We start from the raw sequence: 23,768 nt of genomic DNA, 5'->3' as shown, positions 1-23,768 counted from the left end.
ATTAAATTTTTTTGCTAGATGGTAGCGCTTCATCTATATAAATAAAAATGTAAATGTTCGTTTGTTCATAATCTTAAATCTCCAAAAGTTGTTCACCGATTGCTTTGAAATTTTGACACAACATTGTGTTCGAATACACGCGTGTTTTTATATACCTAAGATGTCACACCTGTGACAGGTAAAAACAGCAATATCTGATGTACGTAAAAGCAACACACGCTATACTAAATATTTTACGATTCCATTTCAATGTTTCCGATATGTGTTTCAGCTATAAACTAAAAAACTACTGGACCGATTTACGCGCGGGGAAGAAGGGAGAAAGGGAAAAATCGGAAAAATCAAAAAAGGTAAAAGGGAAGAAGGGGAAAATGGAAAAAATAAAACGGGGAAAACAGGAAAAGGAAATGGAAAGGGGATAGGAGAAAAAAGTAATGAGGAAAGGAGATAAAGAGGAAGAGGAAAAGGTAAATAAGGGAAGGAGAAATGGGGGAAGTAAATGGAAAAAGGGGGCAATGTGGGAAAGGGATAGGAAGGAAAAAATGTGGGAAAGGGTAATGGTAAAAATGAAAATGAGGAAAAGGGGAAAAAGGAAAGGGAAAGGGGGAAAGGTTAAATTTTGTGAAGTTCTGTAATGTTCATTTTGTTAATGTTTTATCAAACTTTCAATTGTGTTCATTTAATCCATTATATATCTATATATATAACCTTTTTTCTTTTTTTCCTGTTTAGCCTCCGGTAACTACCGTTTAGATAATTCTTCAGAGGATGAATGAGCATGATGTGTATGAGTGTAAATGAAGTGTAGTCTTGTACATTCTCAGTTCGACCATTCCTGAGATGTGTGGTTAATTGAAACCCAACCGCCAAAGAACACCGGTATCCACGATCTAGTATTCAAATCCGTGTAAAAATAACTGGCTTTACTAGGACTTAAACGCTGGAACTCTCTACTTCCAAATCAGCTGATTTGGGAAGACGCGTTCACCACTAGATCAACCCGGTGGGTATCTATATATATAATCTAGCAATAGCAAAGCATTCCCTGGTCTGCTAGTTCAAAATAAAAAAGTGAGCAATTTCAACAATCCAACATAACATCCTTTTTTATTGGAGAGATTTTAGTTATAATTAATTAATTTTACATAAAAAAATACAAAGATCTTTGCATAAATGTTTGACAGATATCAGAAAAATAAATAAATAAATAAAAAACGAGTGGAAAAACCTTTTAATTAATTTTCATAAATAATAATAACCTTCAACTAGAATACAATCTGTTAAAAATATTAATAAACAGGCATTAATAAGGTATAAATGAAGATATAAAATAATATAACATATATCTAGATTCAATAACAAAAAATACCTTTTTTAGACAACAATTTGAATTTTATTCAATATTTAGACTATGTTACATAGCCATGAGTCACAGCACCTTGTATTACTGAGACTACTCTAAGTACATAAAATAAGTTAGAATTAACATTATTATATATATACAGTACAAATATATTTGGCATTTAAAAGCAGAACAATAAAAAATATTAATTTACATTATCTACAAATACATTATCACAAATAATTAACTAATAACCAATAAATACAAGCATAAAAAATTAATCTAAAAATTATAACCTAAAAAAATCTAAGAAAATACTTAAATCATTTCAGAGATTATTTCAAATTGTAATCCCGTTTCAATTGTTAAACATTAAATTGGTAAATAAAAAAAAAAAAACAAAATCAGTTATAAAAATGTTAAAAGAATAATTATAACAATGAAGACAACAACAATAATAAATAAAAAATACTGAGAAAACACCTACTAAAGAATGTTCATGTTTATAAAATAAAAAATTTAAATTTCAAAAGAATTTTTAAGTAACATAATAGTAAATTCCAGTTGAAAGAGTAATGCTAAAAAAATTTCTAAACAACCAAAACTTCCATCTCAGATCGTCTACGATAATATCAACCTAGTTTATACTTATATAGAATGACACAGAGATGTATGACCATTTTGGAATGAATACTCCCTCCTCTAAACAAAATCTAAGAGAGGAAACTATTTCTTAAAATAAAAAACTAAAAAATTGTTTGTTAATTAAAATTTCTAAAAGGTTATTCTAACTTGTTCTCTATTTTTATTCAACAATTAAATTTCGGTAACATTAGTGATAATTTCCAAACTAGCATCTTGATCCTGTAGGGGAAGACACCTACTATGCGACAGATGCAATCGCCATGCATCCCCTCCATACGTAGCTCTCCTATGAGTTTTACCAGAGGTTATCTTCAAAACCTCGGCAAAAGGCATCACTCAACCTTGTTCTTGCCTCAGTCTGGATGCCACCGATGTGAATGCCACATGTGACATTCTCATCAGTGTAATACTATCCCTAAAAAACAACAAAACTAAAAACAGAACACATCTTATGTTAGTCTCAAACAAGATTGAGTAAACAAAATATGGAAAGGAACTGAAATCCACTTCCTACCCGAAGGTAAAAGAAGCGAGTTCAACATGCAATTACAATAAACTAAACCAACAACTACCCAAAACAAACAAAAGAAAAATGTGGGAAAGCTCAGGCGGCACCCTAAATGCCTTTGGCAATCCTTTCTTTTGCCAGATAGTGTATGAAATTCTCAACTATTATCCATTGGTCCTGATTACTCCAGTTGACATGGAGATCCAGTGCCGACCCGATATTATCAAGCCGACAGATAGTCTCCGTGCATATCAACATATTTTGGACAAACATCCGATTGTCCACACTGCAGACACATTCCTCAGTCCACCAGACTGAATCTCTACAACCTGTCCTGGAACGCGCCATGCCCAGTAAGATATTGTCACGAACTTATTAGGGTGCAGCCAAGATGCATCCTACAAACTAACAACATCAGGAAACAGACCATGTGTATAACATCTGCCTTCTGCCTCATCCCATCTCACCTGCCACAAAGCATTACCATATTGTTCAATTTCCCAAACCTTTTCATGACTTATTAATTAATATACAGCTGAAGTTATTATAATGTAATGTAATTTGTTTTGCATTATTATTAACATTAGAGATAGTGCCATTGTCGTATTAATAGTGGGAGGCATTCACACGAGTGAGTAGTCAGTCATATATCCTTTTTTTGGCTCCGTTCAATGCAGTTAAATAGATATTGTCATTAATCATTGTCAATCCATCATACTTCTTTGTCAGTGTTTATTTTCTTTATCACCTCATATCTACAAACCCGATCGTATTTGAAGTTGTACCTATTACGCATAATTAATGATAGTCCACATTTTATTGCAATCTTATATCTTATTACAAACAATTATATGAAATAATATTTTTTAACTGTTTTTAAGTGGCCTGTTTTAATAACAAACTTGCATATCGTTAAATAACAGCAAAAACCGGTTTTTTGGTAATAATTATTTTACACAGGGTGGCACATGAAATGATCCAACATTTATTTTGGCAATAATTGTTTAGGTTAATTATTAATGTGTTTTACGTTGGTAGAAGTGAAAGCAGTTTCTTCTTTTTCCGAGTGCGCTGATGGGTGGAAGATTGACGAACAGTGAGTAAAGACTGTGTTGTTTTTTAATGAAATGAAAAGAGTGGTGCTTACATAAAGACGGTTTTGTTCCCCTTTTCCAGCTTGATGATCGCCCTCATTTAAAACAATACGAAGACTTTATGAAAAAATTAATAGTATGATTCAGTATTTGAGAATAAGCGCAAATATACTGGCAATGTTCATTCCCCAAACAATGTCGAAGCTGTCAGAGCAGTGTTGCTGAGGAGCCCAGGCAAATGAACAAGAAACGCAACAATATGACTTGGGATTTCTAGGCAATCTAGACTGATTTGCATTTATATCTGTAAAAATTAAAGAGTTTTGCCTAGATTAACAGTTGACAACAAACATCAAAGAATGGCATTCGCTGAACGAGCTGTGTACCAAGACGTATTGTTCAACAATGTTTGGTTTTCAGATGAGGCACATTTCCACTTAAATGAGGTTGGTAATAAACAAAATGTGTGCTTTTGGGCTTCCAAAAATCCACATGTGCTTCATAAAAAGGTGCACCACACTTCAAAGTTACAGTACGGGCTGCTATTTTAAGTCAAGGGATAGTAGGACCATTCTTTTTTGGACAGTGAACAGTGAACATTATCTAAACATGCTGTGTAATAATTTTATTCCTCGACTTCTTGGAAAAGGGTTTCAATTAGACAATGAGTGGTTCATGCAGGATGGGGCAAGACGGCACACAGTTAATGTTGTCTTATACTTTCTACATGAAACTTTTTAACACAAATGTCATTTAAAACCATTCGTTTTGTGTGTGGACAAAATTGGCTCCCAAACAGTCCTGATTTGAATCCGTGTGATTATTTTCTTTGAGGATTTCTAAAGGAAAAGATTTTACCAAAACATCCTTGTACAGTGATGGAAATGCAAGAGTTGTTCATTGAGGCTTGCAACAAGATAACCAAGGATGTGTCGTCAAGTTATTAACAACATAGGAGTTTGTGTTGAAGAAGTTGACATGTGAACGAAGGAAAAATTGTCATTTTTCGTAAGGAGATTTTTGTTTAGTTTTACAAGTAGAATTTGAAAAAGTGTAGCTAGCCCACCATCTATTTTTGTTTCACCCTTCCTTTAATTTGTTTTATTCATTTTATTCTGCAAATATTGATATGTGACAGTCATGATTTTTTCAGATATTTTTCATAGACTATTATTTCATAGTAGAAAATGTACAATTTTTATCTATGCTTTTGCTAGTTTTTTTTATTTACTATCCTAAAACAAAGTAGTTTTTCTGTCCTCTCCAACAATGGTAAGCACACCAAGATGGAAGTTTCAATTATTTAAGGGTTATTTTGAGGTTAATTACATTTTCAAAACAAAAATCAATGATTAATTTAATTTTATAAACACAGCAAAGACATTCTTTTTGTAGTATTTTGTAGCCATTGCTTTATTTATCAATTATTACTGGACGTGTTTCATTTCTGTTTTGTTTTTCTTTTTTAATATACTAATTTCTAAATAATTACCAAATGTTTAACAATCAAAACTGCCGCCTAAATTTAAATCTTAAGTTACTTATTTTTAAGTTTTTCATTGTTTCAAATGTATTAATAATCATTAAAGCACAGTTTTTTTTTAAATTTATTAACTTACTTTACTATGGACAACTTTTGTAAAAATATTTTATATACAGAGACAATCTAATAATTCTTCAATTACTCGTTAACAATGGGGTATGTTTACTGAGAAATATCTATGGAGAAAGAATTAAATAAACAATTTAACCTAGAAATAATATTATTTGTGAATATTTACTTGTGAGTATATCTTCACGAGACACAGTAAACAAAAAAAAATCATTAAATTTACACACACACACACACACTGTATATATATATATATATATATATATATATATACAGAACACACACACACACATATATATATATATATATATATATATATACGATATCGTCATGACAAATTGATATATATGTGTTGAAGGAGTTATTTACCTGTTACTTTAAATTATATTTTGGTTTTTATTTTTTTTTTAGGATTTTTTTGTTTTTCATTATTTTAAGGTGATTAAATATATTAAATTTTTTTTTGTTAGGGTTATTTTTCTTATTTATTTTTTTGTGTGGGTTCGTGGTTCTTTTCCTTGATATCGTTATGACAAATTGATATATGTGTTGAAGGAGTTATTTACCTGTTACTTTAAATTATATTTTGGTTTTTATTTTTTTTTAGGATTTTTTTTGTTTTTCATTATTTTAAGGTGATTAAAAAGTTAATAGTATTTTATACTTTCCTATAATTTCAAGTTATATTGCTTTGAGCTTATTAACTTATATATATATATATATATATAGTAAGGTTCGATTACTATAAACCTGATTAAACCTAATTTCCAATCATATGGATTGTAGATCGATGAATAGATTTTAACAGAGTATAAATATTTTAGCCTTATGTTTGGGCAATATTTTAAACCTTAATAAATAAATTTGTGTTTCCTACTACAAGAAAAAACTTTTTTACATTATCTTATTGGATAGTTACATGTTTTGCATGTGAGCAGCTCTGATCTGACTACTTGTATATTGAAGAGCCCAGCATGGTTACATTTGTATAATCTTATTAAACTTTTCATTGTTTATCTACTCTGCTAAATATGGTGTAACAAATACAGGAGTAGCAAAACTGGATGAAAAAACAACACCAATACTTTTTGTTGATAGATATCATTATTATTTTCATTGACCTCTCTTAACGGTTCTGAGCCAACAATCACTAAAAAACATTGGTCACATGTAATGTTTTTTATTCACTTTCACATCAATAAGAAGATGAAGAGAGTGAAGGGATAAAAAAAGAAAAAATGGATAGTATGGAAAGATGTGGAATTCCTGAAGAAAAAATTAAAAGTCTCAGCCAAACGGACTAACTAATTCGTTCTCAAAGTGGGCCCCCTTGTGGGCACTGGAGGCCTTCAGGGCGGGGCGATAAAGGCCCACAGAAAATTAGAGGCATTCAGACGGTCTAGAAAGGTGATGGCTGATTAAAATAAAAAAGGTGAAAATTATGTTTTCCTGATATTTCAAACTAAAATGTAAAGCAAAATGTAAGTGTCAGCTCAGAAATAGGATATGCCACATTTAAAAACAATCATTTAAATTATTATTTTTAACAGATGGTAAGGTCAAAAATTTTGGGGGTGCTAGAAAATCTTTGATTCTCAATGTGGGTGGTGAGCAAAAACGTTTGATAAACAATACACTAACCGATACCTGCCCGAGAATGTTGGTGACAGTTTATGTTGTCAACACGACAGACATTCTGCGAAGTCCACCTGAAAGTCATCTGCTGTCAGCGAATTAAATTGGTCGATGAGCTCTGGAGTACCCTCATGGTAACTCCAGAGAGGTCAAAACTTGTTAGTCCCGCTGCTTTCAGATTCGTGCCAAACACCTCTTTAATCGATCGTGGCAGTTCTACCAAGGACAAAAGCCAACCCAATTTTTCGCATTAAATAACAATTATTCGCAATATCTAAATAATAAAAAACAATGGACCTATGTATAGATTCTATGACCACCATCCAGATGAAGCCAAAATTATTGTAATATTAAGATTTTTCATTAAAAAAATTCTCTTATTACATTTTTTACTAATTTTTTATTTCGATAAACAAAATAAATGCTAATTATACAATATTTATCATTATTTTTCTTGTTATAAAAAGATTAATATCCCAAAAATGTTTTCATCTAAATACAGAGCCTTCAATCTGTTCAGGGTCTGTATAGTGAACATCATTACTCTCAGAAAAAAGTAATAATTATATCTCACGTACCTCAGGTGTTTTACATATATCTCAGCCATTAGAAAGTTCAGAACAAACAATGTAAAACAAAAAAATTATGTTTACCTTCTGTTGAAAAGCAATGAAATATATGAATTGTTCCAAATGGATAGAAGAAATACACCATTCTATATATTTTTTTGTAATTCCTGCAGAAACAAAATTCTATGAGTTGACAGATTAGTAAAATAAATAAAGTAAAACTTCCCTTAACGGACACTTCCCAATAATGGAATCCTCTTTAAACCGGACAATTTTACATTCCCCAGCAGTTTTATAATGGATAAAATACTAATCAATAACGGATGCGGAAAATGAATTTACCTATAAAAACTGTTCAATTAGTTCTTAAAAACAAACAGCATGAATAAAAATTGTAATTTTCTTTGTTTTATTTTATACTCGGTGTGACTAATTTGTTTATTTATATAAATGACTATTGGTTGATCGACATAAATGTGGATGAATTTAGGGTATGCATGTCTAAACCAATTAAATATCACAATGTTTGGATCGACCGGTCAGGGTCATTCACTACTACTCACGTCAAAGAAGCAGCAAGTAAAGCTGAAAACATAATTGATGTGCTTGGCAGATTGATAGGCAACAGAAAGGCCCCCAGCTCTAGTAAGAGGAGGATAATTCTGACAGCTGCTAAGTTGGTACTCATGTATGCTGCACTGATCTGGATAACTGCTCTCCAGAAGAAGAGTAACCAAAGGAGATTAACGGCCTTACAAAGAAGAGGTGCAATAAAGATTACGGCATCTTACCGCATAGTCTCAGGAGATGTGGTTGGGGTTATCATTGGTATTCCTCCGGTGCACCTGACAGCCTCTCAGTTACAGTGTACCTATAATGGTATAAGAAAAGACGAGGCAGTAAAAATGATTCAAGAATGGCAAACGTGTTGGGAAGCCTTGCAAAAAGGCTTATGGACTAAAAGGTTAATTCCCCACCTTAAGTCGTTGATAAACAGAAAACACGATGAGACAGGCTTCTTCCTGACACAACTGTTAACTGGACGTGAAAAATATAATGAATATCTATTCAGGTTTAAAAAAAGAGCCTAATTGCTTTTATTGCGACGAAATTGATACATGTGAATGCACCTTCTTCAGGTGTACCCGGTGGACAGAAACTAGAGAAAGATTGGCGCTGGATAGACTCTTCCCAGAAAATATTGTCAGCTTTATACTATTGAGCAAGAAGGCCTGGGCCTCTGTTGAACAGTTTGATTCCAAAATCATTATAGAGAAAGAGGCTGAACTGTGTGAATGTGGTGCAAATTGAATAGAAGTTCCACTTAAGATAGACCGATGACAAAGGATACTGGCTTAGTACTAGAACCCCAGGATGGACTACCAGTAAACCAGAGCTCCACCTGAATAACAAGAATTCAGAGTTGTTAAACATCCTGCGAGACAAGTGAAGAAAATTACTGGAGCGCGAGGGGTGAAGGGCAGCCTCCTGCAGAGCTGTTGTTCGTTCACGTTTTCGGGGATAAGTGATGGTGATAATGCGTGAGGACTCTGAAACCCCTGAACTTGAAGGCACTTCTCAGAGCTGCAAATGCTTAATTGTGGGTCCAGCTCCAGGAAGGGGAGCTGGTGAGGTGGTTAGGTTTAGACAGTTGGGTTCAGGAATACATATGCACGTTAATAACATCTGGCAAAACCTGTTGCAAGTCCAACACTGTCCCCTTGAAGGCGTATGTAAATGGTATTCCCCCACCTCATCAAAAAAAAAAAAATTATCTGTTGTGAATTGCATCACTTTCCATATAGATTAATGTTATGATTTCAACCAAATCATCATCAAGTGTAATTCGTCATCAGTTGCTGTACGTTGAACATGTGTAATACTTTTTCTTGTAGTATATTTTCTATATGTATGTTTACTGTACATTCAGTTCGGTGTATTTTATAAAAATCATTACAAACATCGTAACCACAACTTAAAATATTTCAAAATCATAAACGCTTGATTTTTAAAAGAAAATACACAACGAAAGTAAAAATTACCAAAAAAGAAAAACTCAGTATGTGTGATACGGCTAAACATTTTGATGTCGGGAGAATTCAGATAAACAATATCATAAAAAACAAACTTGATATCGTAAATTCATGGACTGAAAATGACAATAAGTTAAGCAAACATGCATTTCCTAAAACGCCAACCCTAGCAGTTGATAATTTACCTTATGAGTTGTTTTGCAAGGTTCATGTACATAATATTTCGGTCTCTGGAACTTTGATATGTGAGAAAGCCTGATAAATTGCTAAAGATCTCAGTTATGATGAGCTTAAAGCTCAGGAGGTTGGTGTAGATAAATTCCGAATTGGATATAATGTTTCATATAAAAATGTTTGTATTTTTTTGTACATATATGTTGATTAATATTCTTGTATGCTGTAGCTTCTTCGATTAATATTTTTGTAGTGTACATTGTTTTTATTCCATTTTAGTATAGTACAGTAAATTTATTCTCTATTTTATTTATCAATTAGAGTAGAAAAGTATTATTTTTTTTATTAAAGTATGAACGTAGAGGACAATGTTTTATTTTTAGAAAAAAAATTTGAATTTTACAAAGTTGTTCTAATTAGCAACTATTTTTTTTTTTTTTTTTTTTAATTTTAATTTATCTATATAAATAAAAATGTAAATGTTCGTTTGTTCAAATTCTGAAATCTTTGAAAGTTCTTTACAAATTGCTTTGAAATTTTGACACAACGTTGCATTCAAATACGCAAGTATTTTTATATATCTATTATTTATATATGTAAGATGTCACACCTGTGACAAGTAAAAACGTGCTTTTTTTAAAATCAGCGCTATCTGTTGGACATAAAAAGCAACATACGCCATACTAAATATTTTAAGATTCCATTTCAATGTTTCTGATATGTGTATCCACTATACACATATAGCTAAAAAAAAACTAACTGGAGCAAGCAAAAAACTACTGGACCGATTTACACACGGGGAAAAAGGGAGAAAGGGAAATAGGGTAAAATTGAAAAAGGAAAAGGGAAGAAGGGGAAAAGGGAAAAAAGAAAAGGGAAATAAGGAAAGAGAAACAAGGGAAGGAAAGAGAAAAGGAAAAGGAAGGAGGAAAATGGGGGAAAGGAAAGGGGGAAAGGGTAAAAGGGAAAGGTTAAATTTTGTGAAGTTCCATAATGCTCATTTTGTTAATGTTTATCAAACTTTCAAATGTGTTCATTTAATCTATATATATATATACTCAAATCTAGCAATAGCATTGCCAGGTCTGCTAATATAAAATAAATACACAATACTGCTGTTCTATCCAAAGTGTTTTGTACATTCCTGCCTAGTAATATAGTATTAAAAAGGAAAGTATTGTAATCAATCTAAGATGAGCACATGGTTTGCACGAATCTTTGTATTTTGACACCTAAGAAACCCAAAAAACTGGATGGAAATTTTCCGGATGTTTGTATGAATGTGTGTGTATGTGTGTGTCTCTCTCTCTCTCTCTCTCTCTCTGTGTGTGTTTGTGTGTGTGTGTGTGTGTGTGTGTGTGTGTGTGTGTGTGTGTGTGTGTGCATGTGTGTTCGGTGCTAAACTTAATATCACTTATATCTCCAGAACTACAAGACTGATTTTGACCAAACTTGGTCAGATTACTTTTACATACCATTACTTTTACTGATGCCATTACATTTTCAACTTAAAAGGTCAAAGAGGGAGGCTTTAGAGCAAGGTCATGCTAAGTATTACAAGATTTAACCTAGTTACGGTCTAATTTTTCTTAGGCACATTTGTTAACAATACTGTATGATATACTGTATCAATTAGTACCCCTCTCTCATCACAAGGAGTGTTAATGTACCACTGATGTACAGCTGCTGCAGTCATCTGCTATGTTGTGATATCACAGATGATCGGTAGAATTAAATCAATGAATAATATTTAAAGTGTAAAACGTATTTTAAGTGGCCACTAGTATCGCTTATACCTGTGTGAATGAAATATGTTAAAGTGTGCGCTTTAGTTAGAATCACTGAATTAAATAAAATGAAAAATATTTTAAGTTAAGTTGTTGTTTGTATGTGTTTGTGTGTGTACGTGTGTGTGTAAGCTCTGCATCAGAAAAAAGCCATGTGATGGGAAAGGCCTACAACTGTGTTGTCAGCATTTTATCTGTACAAAAACCGAACGTAATACTGTATTCACATTTTTCTAAATAGAGGATGCCTCTTAATAATACACGAATTGTTGAACCCAAGCTGTTTATGATATTGGGAAGTTTCACTATATACTTATCATACATCACATTGTGAATATGTAGGGATTCAATTCCACAACTATCGTAAAGAACTGCTCCTGCCTGGAAGGATAAAAATTAACTGTGGAAGGAAAAACCATGGGCAGGGATCATGTAGATTACTTCAGGTTTGTGTGTGTCGTGCTGTTTTACTGTGAACTTATGAATTTACCACAAACTATTATTATTTCCAAATAATTATTATATTATTTAAATTTCTAAGATAAACTATTTACAGTAAAATTACCAATTACAAACAATCAAGCAATTATAATAATAAAAAAAACAAACTAAAGTAATTTTAAGTTTCATGATCAAACATAATAAGATATAAAGGTAGAAAAGACTAACATACATAATATACATTAAAAACAAAAAATACAATAATTCTTTTTTTTTAATTACACATTGTTTTCTATGTAACATTGATTATTTATACAAAAAAAATTATTACATACAACAAAAAATATATGTAAAATATCATTACAAATGGTAAAATATATTTCTGATTTGGTCAGGAGATTACTTAACTGATTCACAGCAATAATAATAATAATAAAATTAATGTACACTAATTTACATTTACCATGACAATAAAAAATACAAATCATGAATGAAAAAACTGCAGCATAATCTTCCTTTTTTACATAATTACAAGGAAAAAATTGAACATCTAACAGCATACAATAATAAGGCACTTAAATATTTGATACAGATATCATTCTCACCTATTCTTTTCCTCTATATCATCTTTTAATTTCACTTAAAATTATTTACACATTTTTACTATAAATATATTTTTTCAAGTTAACCTAAAAAAAAAGAAGAAAAGAAATCAAACACAAAAATTTTAAATCAAATTTATCTTGTATTTTTATAAATATAAAAATTTCTGCGAGCATAAGTACAGTCTTGTACAAATTAATGTGAACAAGAGATAATTTTTAATTAGTTATGTTGTATCACTGATTCCAGATTTAGTACAGCTGTTTCCCTCCATTTCAAGTATTTCTTTCTTTTTCCTGTTTAGCCTACAGGAATTACCATTCAGGTATTACTTCAGAGGATGAATGAAAATGATATGTATGAATGTAAATGAAGTGTAGTGTTGTACAGTCACAGGATGACCAATCCTTCACCCACCGGGTTGGTCTAGTGGTGAAAGCGTCTTCCCAAATCAGCTGATTTGAGAGTTCCAGCGTTCAAATCCTAGTAAAGCCAGTTATTTTTACACGGATTTGAACACTAGATCGTGGATACCAGTGTTCTTTGGTGGTTGGGTTTCAATTAACCACACTTCTCAGGAATGGTCGAACTGAGAAAAGTACAAGACTACACTTCATTTACACTCATACATATCATCCTCATTCATCCTCTGAAGTATTATCTGAACGGTAGTTACCGGAGGCTAAACAGGAAAAAAAGAAGGTTGCCCATTCCTGAGATGTGAGGTTAATTGAAACCCAACCACCAAAGAACACCAGTATCCACAATTTAGTATTCAAATCCATATAAAAGTAACTGCCTTTACTAGGATTTGAAACTTAGAACTCTCGAATTTGAAATCTTTTATATTTGCGATGATAAGTTTACCACTATACTAACACAATGGGTCTGTAGAAACTACTCCTTTCTTTTCATACGAAAAACAAAAATAGTCAAACTGTGTGATATTTTGGTACTTATGTATTAATGCCACCGCAGCTACAGCTTTATTTAAAAACAAAATAGTCAATCGGATTTCGGTGGAAAATGAACAGTCTCTTTATTAATTTTAATAAATGGTTATTTATATTTATTTATTTTATAAATATAATTTAACGTAACTTAACCTACGCTCGCTTCGCTTGCTAACCTTGACTAATTAAACCATAATTTTTTGAGTATTTATTTAATAAATTCAGTAATTATTGCAATTATTTATTATTTAAATAATCAAAACACTCCTGTTAATTAGTCAAGGTTAGCGAGCGTAGGTTAAGTTTGGTTAAATTATATTTATAAAATAAATAAATATAAATAACTATTTATTAAAATTAATAAAGAGACCGTTTTGAATCTATGTTAAATTCTATATTAGCCCATTTTCCACCAAAATCCGATTGACTACTTTGTTTTTAAATAAAGCTGTAGCTGCGGTGGCGTTAATACGTAAGTACCGATATTTTTTATAATTTTCCATTTTTTATTTCTAAAAGTCATAAATTCTAACAAAAATATTTCCACTTTCATTTCCTGTGATTATAGGTTAATTTAAACCAGTTGGTATAGAATTTGATACAATTTTTGCTAGCTGTACTGGTAAACTAGCTTTTCCTTTGTGAAATTTCTGGTTCACCAGGCCAAATGCCCAATCACAATACAATTTTGTGACCTATAGGCCAAAATGATAATGCAATGGTTACAATTAAATTATTAATTATTCTCCTAACTAAAATATGATGTCAAAATGTTATTTTTATTGTGATCTATATAATTTTCAGCATTTACGAAGTCTGAAAATAAAGTAATGATTTTTTATTTATTCAGAAAAGTTTTTTATTTACATAGACTTTCGCCACGCAACGCTTCAAACGATTTTCCCACTCTACATAGCAGCAATGTTGGAACTCAGAAACCGGAATATCCTTCAGATGGTCGGTACATTTTTTTAATGTTTTCTACTGTTCCAAAATGGTGTCCTTTGAGGTGTTTTTTTAAATCAGGAACAGGAAAACGTCGCAGGGACTCAAGTCAGGTGAATAAGGTGGTTGAGAAACTACAAGAATGCTTTTCTTAGCCAGAAACCCATTAATTGAAGGTACAGTCTGACAAGATGCATTGTCATGATGCAGCATCCAGTTTTCTTTGATGGCTTGTCTTACGTAGGCAACTCTTATCCACAGTCTTTCAAGAATTTCTCGGTAAATATATTGATTTACAGTCTGTCCTGTAGACAAAAACTCCAAAAGTCTCTGATTTGTTCAACATTATTGTCACTTTTTGACATTAACAGTCTTCCAGAGCATGGATTGCCCACAACTGATTCCCGATCATCTGAAAATGCTTTAAACCACCGAAAAACTTGGCTCATGACAGAGCGCGTCATCTCCATATGTTCTTTTCAAGTTTTAAAAAGATTTGAGTAGCATTCTCACCAGGTTTAACACAAAACTTGATTGCTGAACGTTACTGATAATTAGTATCACTCATTTTTGTAATGCACAACAAAAACTCATTTCACAAAAAGTTTGTTTACGTCTCACATGGCAACAATAGACTAAAAATATTAATACCTAATATAAATCAGCTGTTTATATAACCATATATTTACTAGTAACTTTACAATGTTGCCACTTTGGCTGCTAAAAAAAACTAGTCTCATTACTTTATTTACAGACCTTATATATAGAAATGTTTCTTGCCAAGAATATGTGGCTCCTGATAGTAATGCAGATAGCTTATCAAAGTGTTTGAGCCTTTAGAAGTGTTGGCTGCCTCAGGAATTAAAAAATTATGTTGCATTTTTTTAGTATCATTCATGATTCCAAATAACGAATCATTCATGATTCCTTATAAGGTATCAGAAAGTATATCGGTCCAGGTTGCAGGGAATCATGGGGTATATGAATCTATTGTGTACAGTCATAACTATAATGCACACTACCATCACACAAATCTGGGTATAACCTTTCCATCATTATTTTTCTGGATTAGTAATTTCATAATTCCATCATGGGTTTTTTCTTTAATTAATCTAAAATATTTTTAATGACAGATTTATATATAAAGTATCCTTTGAACAAATGCAATTTCAATGTGTTCCTGGATTTTTTTTAAGAAGGCTTCAGTGTGACCCATGATGTTTACCAAATGAAATCATGCTTTCTGACAAAATTCACAAAGAACAGTTGTGGACGCATTATTACAATGTCAGGACAGAAATTCCTACATGCATCTTTTCTTTTTCCTGTTTAGCCTCTGGTAATTACCTTTCAGATAATACTTCAGAGGATGAATGAGGATGATATGTATGAGTGTAAATGAAGTATAGTCTCAGTTTGACCATTCCTGAGATGTGGTTAATTGAAACCCAACCACCAAAGAACACCGATATCCATGATCTAATATTCAAATCCGTATAAAAGTAACTGTCTTTACTAAGACTTGAACACTGGAATTCTCGACTTTCAAATCAGCTGATTTGGGAAGATGCGTTTACCACTAGACCAACCCAGTGGGTTCCTACATGTATCTAAAAATGAAGTGTATCACTCTGTTCACTTGCCTGCTGACAAATATTTTTGTACTTCTCATAACTTGCAGATTAAAATAAAAAATAAATAAATTAAAATAAAACAACAACTATTCTTAAAACAAGTATTTTATACAAAACAGCCAAATAGACCTTATCTTTACCTATGTAAAAAATCTTTATCTATGAGTGAAGCTAAGGTCCCTTTTGTGTCTGATGTAAGGGTTCACAAAAATAACATTTTACACCAACACTGTAATATATGACATGAGATTATGGTTGTTTAAGATGAATGTGGTTTCTGCAATAATCTAAGAACTGCATTTTTTGATATAAATCACCAACAACAGCTCTACTGAGAACTCTCCATGGTGAAGAAAAGGTCCCCTTTTCTGTGTTCACAACATATTTAATCCAACAGAGAAGGAAGTGGAAGAAGCAGAATTCTTTATATGGGTTTTACAGTGAAAACCGGTTGTATTTTCCAGTACCTCTATTATGACTTTTAAAAGTTTAATTTCAACCATCACTTGGTAGTTTGCAACATATCCCATGGTATGGATTACTGGGCCCTAAGGTGTAAAATTAAAGCAAACTGTTTTACAAATAAATTTCAAAAAAGGTCATATAGAAGGTCTGTTCTGAAAATAACTGAACATTTTTAATTATGCACCAGCGGAAATATTTAATGATGTGCAGTTGGCAGCATTGTGTTCATTTCTTTCTTTTTCCTGTCTAGCTTCCAGGAATTACCATTCAGGTATTACTTCAATGGATGAATGAAGATGATGTGTATGAGTGTAAATGAAGTGTAGTCTTGTACAGTCTCAGTTCGACCATTCCTGAGATATGTGGTTAATTGAAACCCAACCACCAAAGAACACCGGTATCCATGATCTAGTATTCAAATCCATATAAAAGTAACTGCCTTTAGTAGGACTTGAACACTGGATCTATCGATTTTCAAATCAGCTGATTTGGGAAGATGCATTCGCCACTACACCAACCCGATGGGTAGCATTGTGTTCCGCAAAACCTAATGTTCTTGAATTGTTGATATCTCATTTAATTTTTGTGTTATTGTTATTTCAGGCAACATGTTTAAATGTTAGTAGTAATCTTTGTAATATGCGATTTTTGGGAGCAACGATACAAGTAAAATTTTACGTGAAACCAGGAAAAACTTTCACAGATATGATTTAACTTATGAAAAAGCTTACAGAAATGATGCTCTGGGTTGTATGCAATGTTACGAATAGTTTTCACGAAAAGTGGTCGTCAGTTGAATGAACATTGCCCTTGACCGGAAGGGGTTAGAATTCAACTGATGATACCTACGTTCAGAAAATCAGGGATCTGGTATGTGGAAATTGCTGATCAATTGTCAGAGAAGTTGCAGAAGAGGTTAGCAACTAAATTGGATCATGACATGATCCAATTTTGACTGAAAAATTGAACATGCATCGAGTAGCTGCAAAGTTTTGTTCCTTGTTTGATGACTGAACAGCAGAAAGAACATCAAGTGGATGTTTGTCGGCAACTTCTTGAACAAACCAATGATGATGAAAACATTCATGCAATGGATCATAATGGGAGACAAAAGCCTGATTTACGGCTACGACATCGAGACAAAAGTTCAATTATCACAATAGATCAGCAAAGCATCTCCATGCCCCAGGAAAGCACGTCAATCTCGATCTAGTGTCAAAATGATGCTCTCTGTTTTTTTTTTTTATTTTAAACATTATTGTGCATTTTGAATTCTTGCCTGAAGTCAAAACAGCGAGCTATATCAAGGTTTTACAATGGTTATGTGAAAAAATCCATAAAAAGAGGCCAAAGATGTGGCAAGACAACTTCACCATCAAGATGCACCCGCACACTCAGCTTTGCCAATTAGTCAATTTTGTGCCAAAAATCAGATGATTGCCCTTCTTCAGCCTCCTTACTCACCAGACCTGACTCCTTGCAATATTTTTTCTATTTCTAAAATTAACATTAGTAATGAAAAGACACCGTTTTATGACTATTGATGACTTTAATGCAAATTTGTCATAGACATTAAAGGCAATTTCAAATGAAGTTATTCAGGACTGCTTCATGAACTGGAAACACCACTTGGAAAAGTGTGTAAGTAGAGGCGGGGAGGACTTTGAAGGGGACTAGGACCAATAATCTGTAAAATTAATAATAAAGACTAAAAAAATAAAGTTCAGTTATTTTCTGAACAGACCTCACATATTTAATCTTCGTGCAAATTGTTGAACAGAAAATTTTAGAAAGTGGTTATTAATTGAACTCTGGTAATAAAGGTGTTCAGATTACTTCATAGGGGTTTTCAATCTACTCTATAGGATTTTCCTTATAAAAACTAATCCTGTTCACACAAATTGTTCATTTACTTTTTTGTTATACTACACAAGCACAGTTTAGATCCCTTTACAGTTGTAACTGTATTTAACAGTAACAGTTAACAGTTGTTGTTAACTGGATTTAGATCTCTCTGTTAACACTGTACCTTGAACAATAGATTCCATTAATAGCAATATTTCTAGAATGTTTAGTAACAAAAAAAAAAGATAAAATTAATAAAAATTTTTTTCTTACCTTGACTGCATTATATCGGAATCTGGTATTCTTAAAGACTGAATATTAATATCATTAAATTTATTAGTTTCTGTATCATTATTATTACTTTTAATTATCATTTTTGAATCATTTAATTGTTGCGCTTTTTCTCTTTTCTTTTTTATAAGAATACGGTGACTCGGACAATCATCTATATCCACAAAACATTTAACTCTACAACATGATTTACATAATTTGAACTCGCATTTCAGTCCCTATCAAAGAGAGACAGAAAATAAATATAAATAAATACTGTAAATTTATGTACAGAAAATTAAATAAAAATATAAGAACAAATTAATGAAAAAACTATCTGTATTCTTGATAATCAGCAATGTACCAAGGCACTGGCAATGGGATATTTTCAAGGGTGCAAAAATCTGAACGGCGCTTGGAAAATGAAGCAAACCTTTCTTATGATAAAAATACAATAAAAACAAAACATTTATTAAAGGTTTTGTTCAAAGCTTAGACTTAAGAGGAGTCATATTTTGACCAATGATTTGAAATGCATCTTATTTTATGCTAAAAACAATTTGGCATTACACGGGACCAGTGATGATAATATTAATGAAGATAATTGTGAAATATTTTTAAATCTTATAAAATTTCTGATATGATATAACCTTGAAAAATGTGTTCATATTAAACATCGTAAGAACTAATTATTACTAAAAATTCAAAATGAACTTATAAATCTTTTAGCTTCAAAGGCATGCAGTGAAATAATAATACAAGGGTAAGTCAAAAAGTGAAGTTAAATTTAAAAAAATCAATATATTTATTTGTACTTTCATAAATGATACATGCATTTTTTTCAACATAATCCATTCCTACTTCTATGCACTTAATTCGTTTTTTAACAAGCTGTTGAATTCCTTCCTGGAAGAAAGTTTTCGGTCTGGTGTGCAGAAACCTTTTCACCACTTCTATGGCTGTTCATCAGATCAACAATTCCCTCGCACACATCTTTAATGGGGCAAAAAGATGAAAATCACTTGGAGCCAGGTCTACACTATATGGAGAGTGGTCCAACAGCACAAAATTGAGATCTTGAGGGAAAAGTACTGTTTTTTTTTACCTATGAGGTTGAACATTATCCTGAAGCAAAATTATATTCTAGAAAGTTTACTACATCTTTTGAATTTTATTTTTGCTTCAGTAAACATAATAGTTGTCGCTGTTACTGATTGACCTTTAGGTGTGAAGTAAACAAAAAGTAAACCTTCCATATCCCAGAATGTCGTCATCATGACCTTTCCTGCAGATATCTGAGTTTTGAACTTTTTGCTATGGGAGATGAAGGATGTTTCCACAATAAAATTTGTCGCTTACTCTCGGATTTAAAGTTATGGACTCATGTCTCATCAACAGTTATTATTCGCTTAAGAAATGAATCTCCTTCATCTTCGTGACGTTTCAAAAGTTTCTGGGAAATTTTCAAATTATTCTCTTTGTGGATGTTGGTTAATTGACGTGGAACCCAGCAAGCAGACTTTTCAAAAGTTTAAAGAATTATGGATGATTGAAAATGTTGAGACATGACTTATATTCAACTCACTTGCAATATCATCAAATGTAATTCATCAATTACCAAGAATCATTTGTTTAACTGCTTCAATATTGTCATTAATCTTTGAAGTGGAAGGCCTACCTTGAGAGAAATACTACCATTTTTAAAGCGATCAATCCATTCATAGATCTTAGCTTCCACTCAAACAAATCTCTCCATATTGCTGCTGCATTTGATGAATAATCTCTGATGGTTTCACCCCTTCTGAACTGAGGAAATGTATTTATTTCTTCCTTGCGGCTCGCATTTCTTCCTTGGAGCAATCAGTCAAAGGAGCACTCATTTTAAACACAAACACAAATAGCTAATAATGAAACAATACTTTCAATGAACAGTTGATAGATGTTATGAGTTATAGCAGAATAATCATTGCTGCCATACAAGTGATTAGGAGGGAAATAAAAATTTCCCTTTACTTTTTGGCTTACCTTCGTACAAATTCAGCAGGCAAAATATTATAGTATAATTTTAGACAGCATCTCAGATATTTCACACAAGATCAATTAACAGAAATTGTATGATACGTTAAGTATTCCAATGGGAAATATTGGGTGGAAAAAAGATTCATAGATTTTATAAACATGACAAAGAAAACTGGTGAAAAAATGCAACTGAAATTAACAAAAAACTGATCAAAGATGAGTTACTGATCGAAAATATTCGTGGCCAGACTACGACATCGGAAGAAATATGTTTTAAACGTGAAAGGCTTAATTTCATCAACAACTGTCTAAATTGAAGAAAAAGGAAATCTATTGTTAGTAGCATACCCAGAAATGGACAAAAATAAGATCATAAATGAAATGAACTATTTTAAATACTAAATAAAAAATTTATTGGAAAATAAAGATCCGAGCACTATTTATCGTAAGGATATTTTGAATATACTGGATGAATGGGAGTTAAAAGAATCATACTCAAGTATTGTACAAACCTATTTTTTTATGTCTCAGTTATTTGAGTGGTTTGATGCAGCTCTCAAAGATTCCCTATCTAGTGCCAGTTATTTCATTTCAGTACACCTCCTACATCCTACATCCCTAACAATTTGTCTTACATATTCCAAACATTGCCTGCCTGCACAATTTTTCCCTTCTACCTGTCCCTCCAATATCAAAGCAACTATTCCAGGATGCCTTAAGATATGGCCTATACGTCTGTTTCTTCTTTAGCTATATTTCTCAAACTGCTTCTTTCTTCATCAATTTACCGCAACACTTCACATTTGTCACTTTATCCACCCATCTGATTTTTAACATTCTCCTATAGCACTGTATTTCAAAACCTTTGAATCTTTTCTTTTCAGGTACTCTGATCGTCCAAGTTTCACTTCCATATAAAGCTACATTCCAAATATATACTTTCAAAAATCCTTTCCTGATGCTTAAATTAATTTTTGATATAAGCAAATTATAAAAATTAAAAAAAAATTATAAAAATTCATTTGATACAATCCCACCGACTTTTTTCCTAAAAAAATTGGGCTCTTGTCAGCGATGAACATGGGGAGCATTTCCATCAGAATATTCTGACCGTGGAGCATCGGTATCAAGGAAGATGGGATCCTGGAATGACAGTTGAGTAATACTAGTTTTTGTTTAGAGAAACTGACTGAACATCGTATGAATGAAAACGTTTGTCAACATATTTAAAAAATTAAATGTAATACAATTCCAATGATTTAGACTTTTAGAAACTGTTATTTATAAATTGTATTAATTTATTTCAATTTATCTGTGTTTGAATAAATACAAATTTAGTTGATCTAAACAAATTTTAAATGAAGACATATTAATAATTTTTTTTTAAATATTGATTTCACAGTGATTATGCTTTTACTGGTAAATAAATTGTATGTATCTAAAAAAACGTGATATATTGCAAAATTCTGATAGTAGTTTTGAATTTAGCACCCCAAAATCAGTTAAAATTATCATGTACAATTCCAGTTACACGAAAAAATTTTATTTGTTGATTACTATTACAATTAAATAGATGTAATTCTTCAGCTGTGATACTTAAATTTTTCCTGTAAACAGTGCAATCATTAATATAAAATAATAGATTAAAAACAATACAGTATAAAAAAGTCTTTTATTGGTATAGTCATGATTTCTTATTTTTTTGTTTCATTTTAATAAATTTTTATAAAAATAACTGAACATACAAAAACTGGAAGATAGTGCACAAATTTAAGAAAACATTTTTTTAATTTTTTGCCACTTCATTTATATTTGTTTACTTGGCAATTTATCTGGGTTATTATAAATTCTGAAATAGTGCAAGTTTACTATAAAAAATATAAAAATAGAACAAATAAAAAATATTATCACCTTAGGATTAGGACATTTTAAGCATTTATCAACTTCACGTCGACAATGAAAATTGAGAGCAGCTCGTCGTTGTAACTTCTTAAGCTTTTTCTTGGACAATCCATTTTCAGTGCTATTTTCCCTAGTTCTTTTTCCAAGCCCTGCAGCATCTTGAGTATTCTAAAAAAAAGTTTATACATTAAGCATTTAATATATATATTATTATATAAAGAGGAAGAGGGTTTTTTGTTCAGGATAAACAAAGAAATTACCTGACCTATCACTACTAATTTTTACCCATGTTTCTTGGCATAAATGAGAAGGTTTTTGGATATATTGCATCTCAAAAAAAATATACATACGAGGTCTGTAAAAAAGTAACGAGACAAATATTTTTGGCAGCCAAAGTGGCAAAACTGTAAAGTTATTAGTAAACATATGGTTTATGAACAGCTGATTTATATTAGGTATTAATATTTTTGGTCTATTGTTGCCACGTGAGACGTAAACAAACTTTTCGTGAAACGAGTTTTTGTTGTGCATTACAAAAATGAGTCATAATAATTACATTGTGCGATCACGTTTTGTGAGAATCGCTGAAAACTTGGTGAGAATCCCGCTGAAAATTTTTCAAAATTGAAAAAGATGTATAGAAATAATGCTCTTTCACAAGCCTAAGTTTTTAGGTCGTTTAAAGCATTTTCAGAATCAGTTGCAGATGATCCACGCCCTTGAAGATTGTTAACGTTAAAAAGAAACAACAATGTTGAATGAATCAGAGACTTTATATGGTATGACCGGTGAGATTAACTGTCAGAATGATTGCTGAATTGAATTTGAATCGTACCACAGTCCATCGAATTTTGACAAAAGAACTAATCATGAAAGAAGCTTTTGTGCAAAATTGGTCCCAAAAAACCTCACTGTTGAACAGAAAAACAACAGGATGGAAGTGTGCCGTGATCTTCTAGGAGGAATTGAAACTGATCCTGATTTTCTAAAAAAATGTTATTACTGGTGATGAATCTTGGATATTTAAGTAAGACACAGAAACAAAACACCAGAACAAGGAGTGGCACACTTCAAACTCACTACGTCCCAAAAAAGCAAAGATCAAAAGCATGCTAATTTGTTTCTTCAATAGTAATGACATTGTCCATAAGTAGTTTTTGCCTATAAGACAGACTGCAAATCAAAATGTTTACTGAGAAATTCTTGAACGACTATGGAAAAGAGTTACTCGCGTGAGACCAGCCATCAAAGACGACTGGATGCTGCATCATGACAATGCACCTTGTCACACT

At 31.8% G+C, this 23,768-nt stretch overlaps 1 protein-coding gene across 6 annotated transcripts in view; it reads right to left on the bottom strand.

The window, feature by feature from the left end:
* Positions 1-10,883: 10,883 nt before the first annotated feature.
* Dus1 (Dihydrouridine synthase 1) overlaps positions 10,884-23,768 on the bottom strand; it is a 358,334-nt gene continuing 345,449 nt past the window's right edge. For all 6 annotated transcript variants that reach the window (XM_075364912.1, XM_075364914.1, XM_075364915.1 and 3 more), the window contains 3 exons: positions 22,486-22,644; positions 18,559-18,794; positions 10,884-12,529 (listed from right to left, as the gene is read on the bottom strand). In XM_075364912.1, coding sequence (XP_075221027.1) covers positions 12,520-12,529; positions 18,559-18,794; positions 22,486-22,644 — 405 coding nt within the window. In that variant the 3' untranslated portion in view covers positions 10,884-12,519. The remainder of the gene's footprint in view (positions 12,530-18,558; positions 18,795-22,485; positions 22,645-23,768) is intronic.

The sequence above is a fragment of the Lycorma delicatula genome, chromosome 4 (assembly GCF_047948215.1).
Source record: "Lycorma delicatula isolate Av1 chromosome 4, ASM4794821v1, whole genome shotgun sequence".
NCBI classification, from domain to species: Eukaryota; Metazoa; Arthropoda; class Insecta; order Hemiptera; family Fulgoridae; genus Lycorma; species Lycorma delicatula.
The sequence above is the reverse complement of the archived record's forward strand: the minus strand, read 5'-3'. Positions and strand labels throughout refer to the sequence as shown.